Genomic DNA, 11,698 nt, shown 5'->3' on the forward strand with positions numbered 1-11,698 from the left:
TGGTCAGAACACTGGTGACCCACATTCCCAGTGATCCATGTTGGGAGGACACCTGGCTGGTTATCCTTTTGGCCCTAATTTTCTTCTGATTTGTCTTTATCACTTAAAAGCACCTGAAATAGGACTAAAATGAAAGTAATTGATCAAGGATGTCTAAAGTCCCACCATTTAACAGGTGTTTGAGGTGGAATTTATGGTTTGTGAACATTTGTTCTGCAGGATTTGTGGGTTATGGGGGGATTTCAGCAAGTGTTCTCCATATCTTTGCACTCCAGAATTCCAGATAGATTGGTCTGTCACCTCAAAATGATTCAATCCCATTGAAAACACCTCAATTTTACCCCAAAATTGACCAATCCATGTCAAAATGCCTTATTCTCACCTAAGAAAAATTCAGTCCCATGACAAATCTGCTTGATTCCGCAATGTCCAGGGTGAGATGGGGTTGGAAGGAGATTGGGAGAAGCGCATCCAAATTTGAGGGTGTGGGATGGTGATTGTGTGGGGCTGGGTGTGTGGCCTGTATTTTGATAGTAAATAAAACTTTCAGAATTACTGATTTCTGTCCCATTCATTTTTTGTCAGTTCCAGTTTGTTTTTCAGAGTGCCACCTTCTCAGCTGATTGTGTTTGTGCCCTTCTTTCTCTCCTGCCTCTCTTTGCCTGCTCTGTTTCTCTCTCAGTGTCTCCCTTGACCCAGGGCAGCTCCCACCAAAGACCCTGCCCTGATTTAATTCCCAATCCAGGAGCTACAACAACCTCAGGTGAAGCTATGAAGGCTGGCAGTGAAATGTCACTGTGAGATCTTACTCCACTTGGCCTTTGGCTCCTTCTTAAGAGCTTTGCCTTCCAGGGCAGGAACATCTTTTCCTGGCTGGGAACTGGAATTCCAGCCCCTGGGAGTGTGTGCCGTGGATCCCAGAGGGGCATTCCTGAGGCTCCCAGGGTGCTGCTCCTGCCGTGCCTCCCAAGGAGCTGTGCAGGGCCAGGGGACAAGGTCCAGCAGCTCTGTTGGTTCTGCAGTGTCACAAGTGCCCCTGGGTCCATGAGTTTCCCTACTGCCAACAGTGGTTCCTTGGTTCCCATGATGCCCTGCTGTGTCACCATGGATATTTGGTGCCATGAAGTTCTTCAGTGTCACAATGGCCTCCCTCCCTCCATGAGCTTCCGCAGTGTCACAATGAACTCCTTGGATGGGCAGTGTCACCATGGACCATTGGCTTTGTGCAGCCCTGCTGGGTCACCATGGACTCTTTGGTTCCATGAGGTTCTGGGGGTGTCTCCATGGTCTCCTTGGATCCACAGTGTCACAATGGACCACTGGATCCACGTGGCCCTGCTGTGTCACTATGCCCCCTTGGTTCCATGGGACCCCAGTGTCACAATTGACTCCTTGCTTCCACGTCACCCCCTCAGTGTCAAAATGGCCCCTTCACTCCATGAGGAACACAAAAGTTTTGTAGAAGCATTGAGCAAATCCTGCTTAAAACAGCTGGGAACATCTGTTTGCATTCAAGAAAGGTTAAAGGTTAGGATGGCACCAGCAGCTTCCATCTGCAATAGAAAGATCCAAGGAAAGGACAGGGACAGAGAATTCAGCTGCAATACTCAGAGAATTGTGCTCCCAGAGATCATTTCTGCTCACACTGTCCCTCGTAGAAAGGTGACTTCCAGGCAGCCTGGACTGAGCAGGTGGTTCCTGAGTGGGGTTTGTTGTTCAGGAAATCTGCTCAGGCTTTTCCATTTTTTCTGGTTTGAATAAAAAACAGAGAGACACTCCAAGTCAGAATTACAATTTATTAGCAAAAGAAAAAAATAAAAAAACCAAAATGCATTCAGTAATACAAAAGAAAAAACACTGACAAAGTCAGAATACAAGTTGACACCCTGTTGGTCAGGGTGTTGTTAGCAGTCCAGTTGGAATTGTGGCTACAGTCCTCCTGGAGTGGCAGATGTGGTTATGTTGGAGCAGTGATCCTGTAGTAGGGTGTAGTCTTCCTCTGAAGATCCAATGGAAATGACAGCTGCTCCCTGGGAAATCCAGTGGAAAGGCAGTTTGTTCTGTCCCAAACCCCAGATTATATCCAGCTGGGGATGCTTAGCCCCCCCCCCCTGGGCGGAGCATCTCACAATGAGCTAAAATCATTCTATAAGTCATGGGGTGGGTCCAGAAATGGCTCCCAGAGGGAGTTATCTCTGAGTCACATGGCAAGGCATTGATTGGCCCATTTACAGGAGATAAGGAAAAAACAATGCCCCTCCTGGTTTCAACAACTCTTGAGGATTGGAATAGAATACATCTTTACATTGTCATCTAGGACATCTATCACTGATGGAAGGGTGGGACAGAATAACTTCATATTTGAGGTAATTTTGTGCTCTGCTGGGAGTTTCCCGAGGGCTCGTAGTGCTGTTGCCTTCAAGAACAGTTTGGGCAATGGCTGTGGGACTGAGGGCTGGGTGAAAAATGAGAACGGTTGTTAGTCTTGTATTTACAGTCTTTTGCTATATGTCCAGTTTTCCCGCAGTTATAACAGTTTCCACTGCCTTTATTACATTCTGTATTGTGGGGAAGCACGTTCGCTGCAACCATTGCACCTTGGCTGCTGGCCTTGGCTAGGCTGGAGTCATGGTCTGAGACTGCTTGGCAAATGCAAGCATCAACCATCTGAGCGATGGTCAGCTGAGGGTCAAGGGTGAGGCTGTGCAGAACCTTTCTGCAGTCCATACTGGCATTACAGAAAGCTAATTTGCTAATAAATTAATCCTGGACCTTTTGATTCTCTACCTGTTTTTCCAATGCTTTCATAAGGCGATCTACAAACTTGATCAAGCTCTTGTCCAGGCCCTGGTGAATGTTGGCAATGGCAATGTGGGGTGTAGAAGCATCAGGTGTTTGGAGGAGGGCGGACCGTGCAGCACCTTTGAGATCTTCCAGTATTGACTCTGAGGGGACTTCATCCTGATATTGAAGTCTAGTATAGTCTCCTTCCCTGGTAATGTGGTCCATTGTGAGGTGTTGTTGCCCTTCTTCCTTAACATAACCTTTTCATAATTCATTAGGTTTATTTATCCAAAGTCCTTTCCACAAAATAAACTTGGCAGGTGACAATATAATTTTCATACACTGTTTTAAATTTTATGGTACTATCGTGTGGGCAGTACATGGTGCATTCAGCAAATTGTTAAAATAGGGAGAACCCCTCCCATAATCCTTTGCAGCCTTTACTAAATCCTTCATTTCCCTGTGGGAAAAAGATTCCCACTTAGGCCTTGGCCCTCACTTATACTGCACAGATGCTACCTGAATCTTGGAGACCACCTCCCAGTCCCCCTCCTTTGTGGCTTTTCTCCGTGTCCTCTGCCAAGAATCCTTGGGCTCATCCTCACTCTTGGATAAGCTATCGCTCTCTTCCTCTGTAGAGGAAGCAGGTCTGCTGGCAGAGACGTGGGCCTTTCTGCCGACTGACAATGCCCAGTGTCAAAGGCCTTTGGTAGCCAAAATAGCTTCCTTCTTGTTGACCCCATGTCTGGTTCCGGTGACGTGGGAACAGGAAGAGGCTGGACTGGAGAAGGGGCCCGGAAGTGGAGAGGTGGAGCCCACATTGGGGAGGAGCTTTCCAGTGACAGGGGAGGGACCCGACACAGGGGCGGAACTTGGTGTCAAGGTGAGACCCGTTGCAGGGGAGGCACCTGGAGCAAAGGCAGGAAATGGGGATGAAGGTGGGAGGGAATCTAAAATGGCAATCTCTCTCACAAGAGTATTACCATCTTGTGATTTACAGGAAGGAGGACTAGGACTAATGGATGAAGGGCAAGGGAATATCTCAGGGTGGCACAGCCACGACCACCCTGAGGAGAAGACAGGAAAGGAGGCGAGATGGCAGGCAGCGGATGGCTTGTCTGTGCCAAAGGATGGGCTCTATCTCCCATCCTGTTCTAAGGGAACGTGGGTTGGAGAACCTGGGGGCCAGGTTGAATAAACCAGGACAAAGGGTTGGAACCATGAACTCGTGAAACGATCCCATAAATTGAATGAAATAATGGATAAAATTTCCCACCTTTTCAAATGCCTTGTGTTTGTAAAATATAAAGCTTTTCCCCAAGAGCATCCCAAAATGATGACTGATAGAATCAACAGAGATATCAGGAAAATCTGTAAACTACCAGTGAACAATACCTTTCAAACTCCCCTCAGAAAATGAACTTCCCTCTAAATTTAAAGGTCTCCAAAACTTTACAAAAACATCCTTTTCAGCTTGGGACTGAGTATTTCCCATAGCTGCCCCCAGTGGAAGAGGGAATTCCCACCCACAGGAACAGAAAATCAAAAGCCCGAACCCCTGGCAGCTCTCTGCTACTCAGTCACTCACTCAGGCTCACAGGCACGATCTTCAGCCAAAGTGGGCTTGTGGGGCTGTCAGTGAAGTTGGTCCCACAGATGTTGAAGGGATGGCCAACTTCCACTTCAGTGAGATTTGGTAAAATTCTAGTCTCACTTCAGGGTTGTGGCTGACCTGAAAGGGGAACAGCTTCCAGTGACATCTGGCTGGCAGGATCACTGCTGGAGATGCTCACAGGGACCTCAATGAATCTGGTCCCTGTTCGGGTGCCAGGTGTAGCATCATGGCTCTACTGAGGTCCTTGGAGCATCCAGCACTCACGAGCCCAAAGCTCACTGCTACCTTAGAAAGCTGACAGAATAGGCAGGATGGGTCTTTATATTTTCTCCAGCAAACTGGGTTTATTGGTACAGGAACAGGCTACACAGCTGAACACAGTCCAGGGATGAAGACAGGGTGTAGGCTGAGGGAACAGGGTCTTATATGGAGTACTGAGGGCAGAGCTGAGGGTCAGGGTACAATGGATATGGGGGAATATGGTGCAGAGGAGGGGTCAGAGGTCAGGTCAGCGAACCTGGGAAACAAGGGTGGACGAATGCTGCAAACTAAGGCCAATGGAGGGACAGAGAGAGAAGAACATTCTAAGGTTAAACAAACGTGGGCAATAGGAGTTGAACTAGGATAATTAGGCCAATAGGCCAACAGGGTAACATAACATAACATAAATCAGCATGTGTCTGCAAAGATCTATGGGAGAAGAAACCATCTCACCCTTAACCTGAAAGCCTATTTCTCTTATCTGGAACCAGTCCTCCATGTCTGGGGGAATGAGACACTGATGGTAGGCCTCTGGGCCTCCACACACCCTCACAGCTGGCCTAGGGCAGGTCTGGAGTGGTCTTGGTGGCAGCTTGGTCTTGGCACACACTTGAGGAGGGTGTCTGTTTTCAACAGGGAGCTTAGGAGTTTCAGATTACTAAAATAAAAGAAGAAAACCCCCTCTTTGCCTGAGCGCAGCCAGTTCTCCAAGCTTAGCCGACCCCAGGTGAGTGAGGATAGACAAGATGGGGTTTGGAAAAGTCGAGCAAGGCTCTCCACACTGGGTCAGATCTCAAGACACAGCTTCTCAGAGCATGCCAGACCTCCTTAGGAAAGCCCCTGGGCCTATCAGTCACAGAATGCTGCTATCATTTCTTCTCTAAAGAGAACCATACACCCTTCAAACAGGAATGTGGATTTATTAGAAGCTATTTAACATATTTCTCTGTAACAATAGAAAAAGAACTTCTTAGTGAACTGCACTACGATTGAGGGAATTCAAAGCAAAACCACAGTTTGTCAGGATGTGCTTGATCATAATGAGCCCTGTGGTGCATTTGGAGCTGAGCCTGGAACTTCAGGGCCTGAGAGGAGATTGCACAAACCTTTCCAGGAGTCAAAGTCAGAAGAAAACCCCAAAGTTTCTTGAGGCATGAATGGGTCCCTCTGAGGTCCATCCCCAACACAGGCTCCTCATGGACTCCTTGGAGGAGAGACCTGGAGGCTAGGATGGCATGAAATCCTCTCAGAGACTCAATGTGGAAAGGAAAATCCAAAGTACCTTAAAAACCTTGAGTATCTCACAGTATTAATGAGCACTACTAAGTGTCAGTACAAAGCTCTCAAGGGACTCGTTAAAGCAGAAAATTGGGGCCATGATTGCACAAAGCTCTCACAGAGTCTGTATCAAAAGGGAAACACCAAGTACCTTAAAATAACTGAAGTATCCTGAAGTATTAATGAGCCCCACTGAGTGTTGTTACTGAGAAAGCCTCTCCAGGGACTAATTACAGCAGATAATTGGAGGCCATGATTGCACAAACCTCTCAGAGACTCCAAGACAAAAGCCAAACCCAAAGTCCTTTGAAAAACCTGCAGAGACGCTCCTGGCCCAGAGGCAGCTCCTGGCAAGGGTAGCGCTGCAGAGAGACAGCTCTGGCCAGGAGCAGCTCCTGTGCACAGCCCAGCAGGGCTGGGGCTCTGCCTGCAGCCACCCCGGGCACAGCACAGAGGCACAGAGGGGTTAAACTCAGCCTGGGCTGGGAGCACAGAGCAGAGCTCACTCGGGGCTCACTAGAGCAGAAATCAGCCCAGGTTTGAAACAGTCATTCCCTGGCTGTGGGAAGAGAAGCTGCAGTTCCTGCAGGGATCTCCTGGAGCTGGCACATCCCACAGTTTTGAGGACCTTTCAGGAGGATTCTCAGAGCTGCTCCAGGGCAGGGCTGTGGCCCTAGGGCAGGGCTGGCTTTCCCTGCTGCCCCAGCCCAGGCACAGCCCAAGGCAGCTCCTGTTGCCAGGCTCTGCTGCAGGGCTGAGCACCCGCGGCTGCAGCCAGGGGTGCCCAGGGCTGGCCTGCAGAGCAGGGTCCTGCAGCCCAGGGTGCTGTGCTGGGGCAGGGACTCTGCTGCCTGCCAGGGACAGCTCTCAGCCGGCCCAGGGAGCTGCTCCCAGCGCTGGGGAGAAGCTGTGGGGGGAAGGAGCCACCCTGAGCAGGGCAGGGGCTGCTGCTGAGAGGGGCTGAGCGGGTCAGGGCTGCTCCCAGCTCCAGACCAGCCTGAGCACAGCTCTGGAGGACACTTCCCAAAGAAGGTACGTCTGGAAAGATCAGGAGCTTCCCTGAAAGTGTTTTCAATTTCCTACTTGGAGAAGGATGGGAATGTTGGGGTGATGACAAAAAGATTTTTGTATTTTTTACATTTTATATATTCATAGCTCTCTAAATTACTACCATATAGTTACAATACTATAATCCTTACTTAACTCTAATAACCTCTTAACTCTATTAAACCACTATTATATTCTTATATAGCTTTAATCCTGAATTAAATCTGGTATGTTTCCCTACCTTTCTCTTAATAACCTGACTGTCTAAATATATTCCTAAAATGCTGTATAGTCCTATTCTTTTATATAGTCCTGAAATACTATATAGCCTTCTAGGAACTGGACGTATAGGAGCATTTTGGGTTTTGAGAATGAGCAGAATATGAGCAGTCATTATAAAAAGTGAAGGCAAAGAAGCCTTTGGACCTACTCCAATGGGTTGACCCAGGGGTGGGTAACTAGGGAAACTGAATCTCCTTTTGGATGTTCCTGTTAAATATCCTAATTAATCAACCTTAATAAATTGTTGAAATCAGGAGCTGGGTGTGCCCCATCCCCACTGGGACACCTGGAAGCTTCCAATACATGTCTGGTTGTTACTTTACTGTTCTAACACTGTTGCAAGGGTTTTTTGGTTTTTTTTTTTCCTCTTTGGGTTACAGACAGCAGAGGGATGAGAGAAGCAGAACAGAAATTGTAATCCCAGAATCACAGAACATTCTGAGTTGAAAGGGACACACAGGATCATCAAAGGAATGTTTGAACATTTACAGGGACTCCAGAACTGCAACTTTGGGTGGCCAGTCTCTCTGCTGGGAGCCTCCCAAAGGGCCCTCAGCCACTCCTCAGCCCTAGACAGCAGCAGCATCACCTCTGCTGGGCCAGCAGGGCTCTCCTGAGCTGCCCTTGCCCAGCTGCACACAGAGCCTGCCCCAGCCAGGGCCCTGCACACAGGCAGGTTTCTGTAGGGCCCCGGCCAGGGCACACAGGCTGGGATGGGCTCTGTGAGCGCTGGCAGGGACAAGGCTCCTCTCAGGAGGGAATGTCCAGGCCCAGGGAGATGCTCAGGGAAGGAGAGGCGGCTGAAGAGAGCAGTGCTGGGGGCAGGATGAGGGCACGGTTGGATTGTGGGAGGTGCCAGGCACAGGTGGGCACAGGAACACTGTCCTGAGTGCCCGGCTGTCTCTGCCCTGCCCTCCCAGGCACAGCACCACAGCATCTTCTCTTGGTTCTGCCCGGCCCTGATATTGTCCCTGTTATCTGCTGCTCTCAGGGAGGCTCTGGCATTTGCAGCAGCTGAGTCAGGCTCTGCCCTTGGCATTCCTGTCAGGCAGTGGTGTCCATGGGAATGGGGTGTCCAAGCTTCCCTGGCACCAGTGGGGCTATGGGCAAAGCAGTCCATGGGAAAGGGGAATGAGCTGAGCCCCCTCCCTGAGATCCCATCATGGGCACAGCCAGGGATCTCCTTGCTGTGCCCTTCCAAGCTCTGAGCTGCCCTCCTGGGTGCAAATCTGTGCCAGAGCCTCTGGGAGTTCCCTGAATGTCCCACGAGGAAGGGCAGAGTTGCCACAGCTGGGGAAATGCTGTTGGGTTTGCCCAGGGAGCCGTGAGTGTCCTTGGAACAAGGGGGGGCTGAGACCTTGCCCAGAGATCTTTAGAGAGGGTGAGACATTCAGGGATCCTCTGCTCTGGGCAGAGTTTGATTTATCCCAGGCTGACCCAGGAGTGTGATTGTGCTCTGACTGCAGCCAAAGGTTTCCCCACAGCAGGAAGAAGGTTGAGTGAGTCCCAGCAGTAGGGACTGTCTACAGGGAATGGCCCAGGTTTGGCTTCAAGCAGCCTCTCCTGACTTCTCACTGTCCTTTATCCATGAGCAGGTCCCCATGTGCAGCCCCAGCAAATGTCCAACAGCAGCTCCATCAGGCACTTCCTCCTGCTGGCATTGGCAGACACGCGGCAGCTGCAGATCCTGCAATTCTGCCTCTTGCTGGGCATCTCCCTGGCTGCCCTCCTGGGCAACGGCCTCATCATCAGCACCATAGCCTGCAGCCAGCACCTGCACACGCCCATGTTCTTCTTCCTGCTCAACCTGGCCCTTAGCGACCTGGGCTCCATCTGCACCACTGTCCCCAAAGCCATGCACAATTCCCTCTGGGACACCAGGGACATCTCCTACACTGGATGTGCTACACAGGTTTTTCTGCTGATCTTCTTCATGGGAGCAGAGTATTTTCTCCTGACCATCATGTGCTACGACCGCTACGTGTCCATCTGCAAACCCCTGCACTATGGGACCCTCCTGGGCAGCAGAGCTTGTGCCCACATGGCAGCAGCTACCTGGGCCACTGCCTTTCTCAACGCTCTTCTGCACACAGCCAATATATTTTCCCTGCCCCTGTGCCATGGCAATGCCCTGGGCCAGTTCTTCTGTGAAATCCCCGCCATTCTCAAACTTTCCTGCTCACACTCAAAGCTCAGGGAATTAGGGCCTCTTGTGTTTTCCATCTTTGTAACAATTGGTTGTTTTGTGTTCATTGTTTTCTCCTATGTGCAGATCTTCAGGGCTGTGCTGAGGATCCCCTCTGAGCAGGGACAGCACAAAGCCTTTTCCACCTGCCTCCCTCACCTGGCTGTGCTCTCCCTGTTCCTCAGCACTGGCACATTTGCTCACCTGAAGCCCCCCTCCATGTCCTCCCCATCCCTGGATCTGGCCCTATCAGTTCTGTACTCAGTAGTGCCTCCAGCCCTGAATCCCCTGATCTACAGCCTGAGGAACCAGGAGCTCAAGGCTGCAGTGTGGAGACTGATGACTGGATGGTTTCAGGAACATTAAACTGCTGGCCAATTTCTGCCAATCACTTGTAATAAAAGTCATCTTTATACTTCTTGTTGGTTTGGTTGTGGTGGTATTTTTCCCTTCGTTTTAGGTGTTCATAATTTCCACAAAGAAAAGCCATTCCTTGCACCATTTCTCATTTTGTTTCTCTCCACCTTCCCCATGGCCACAGACTGTGTCAATGAGGGTCTGTGCGCCTCGTGACTTTGAAGGAACTAAAGGATCTTGCAGCAAAGTTTTCTGCACAGATGCCCTTTTGTTGCCTTTTCTGGAGCTGCAGCAGCAATGTCTGTGTGCAGAGCTGGGGGCAGATCAGTGCTGGCACAGCAGCTGTGCCCAGCAGCAGCAGCACTTGGTGTTGGCAGTGCTGCTGCCGTGGCCCTGCCCCGCTGCCCTGGTGGCCCTGGTGTTGCTGCAGGGCCTGAGTGCTCTCGGGGCCGGGCACAGCCCTGGGGGTGGCAGTGCCGGGGCTGCAGCAGGGACAGGCCATGGGCACTGCTGGGGCAGCACTGACACCTCAGCCCAGGGCCTGGGGGCTCCAGGCTCCTTGCCCAGGCTCTCTCAAGAACACACCCAGGCCAATGCTCAGCACAGAAAACCCCTGTGAGCAGCCCCAGGCTGGCCGTGGGTGGGCTGGGGGCAAACAGCATGGCTGGGGCTCTGCAAGGACCCTGGGGTAGACGGGAAGGAGCAGCAGAGCAGGGGCTGATCCACCCCCAGTGCACTGCACAGCCCAGGGCAGAGTCCCAGACCATCCGCATGGAGCTGCCAACAACATCCCCCCTCTGCAGCCCTGGCCTCTCCCCAGCTCGCACAGGTGCCCCATCCTTGCAGGCACAGACACAGCAGCACTGGCTCAGCAGCCCCTGTTTGCATTGCACAGAGCAGGGGGAGCACCCCCATGCTGTTGGTGTGGGGACATGAACCTGAGGGAGCACAAATGCCATCAGCCCCTGGGGCCAGCAAGGGCTTGGGCACGGCAGGGAAACCATTCAGGTTTATTGGGACAAACCTTTGAGTTCACCAATTCTAACCTGCACCCTAATGCCATATTGTCTGCCCTGAGCCTCCAGATTATAAAATCGCAGCTCTGTCTTGTCCTTTCAACCATACTTCTGTTCCAAAACCCTCACCAGCCTTTTTGCTCTTCTCTGGACACGCTCCAGCCCCTCCATGGCCTTCCTAAATTGGGGGCCCAGAACTGGTCGCAGCACTCGAGATGGGGCCTCACCAGTGCTGAGTGCAGGGGAAGAATCCCTGCCCTGCTCCTGCTGGCCACACCATTCCTGATCAAGGCCAGGAGCCATTGGCCTTCTTGGCCACCTGGGCACACTGATGCCTCATGTCCAGCCTGCTGTCCCTCAGTCCCTGCAGGTCCCTTTCTGCCTGGCTGCTCTCCAGCCACTCTGTCCCCAGCCTGTAGCACTGCAGGGTTTGTTGTGGCCAAAGTGCAGGACCCGGCACTTGGTCTTGTTCAACCTCACCTTGTTGGATTTGGGCTCTGGATGCAGCCTGTCCAGGTTCCTCTGCAGAGCCCTCCTACCCTCCAGCAGATCCACACTCACACCCAGTGTGGTGTCATCTGCAAATTTGCTGATGCTGGACTCAGTCCCCTCATGCAGATCATCAATGCAGACATTGAAATCCACGCTGGCTGGCTCTGATCCCTCAGCCATCCTGTGGGTGCCCTGTGATGGCACTCAGGGTGATCTGTTCCATAACCTTGCCAGGCACCCAGGTCAGGCTGACAGGCCTGGAGTTCCCCAGCTCCCCCTTCCAGCCCTGCTTGGGGGTGGGCTCACACTGGCACCTCCAGTGCTCTGGGACCTCCCTGCTGAGCCAGCACTGATGGTAAATGATGGAGAGCAGCTTGGGGA

The 11,698-nt window shown here is 51.5% G+C and overlaps 1 protein-coding gene across 1 annotated transcript; it reads left to right on the forward strand.

Annotated features, from left to right (window-relative positions):
- The first annotated feature begins 8,885 nt into the window (after window positions 1-8,885).
- On the forward strand, window positions 8,886-9,818 carry LOC141726539 (olfactory receptor 14A16-like). Its single transcript, XM_074531464.1, has one exon. It carries the CDS (start codon window positions 8,886-8,888, stop codon window positions 9,816-9,818), a length of 933 nt encoding a protein of 310 aa, XP_074387565.1.
- Window positions 9,819-11,698: the final 1,880 nt, after the last annotated feature.

This window comes from Zonotrichia albicollis, chromosome 36, assembly GCF_047830755.1.
Source record: "Zonotrichia albicollis isolate bZonAlb1 chromosome 36, bZonAlb1.hap1, whole genome shotgun sequence".
Classification (NCBI taxonomy): Eukaryota; Metazoa; Chordata; class Aves; order Passeriformes; family Passerellidae; genus Zonotrichia; species Zonotrichia albicollis.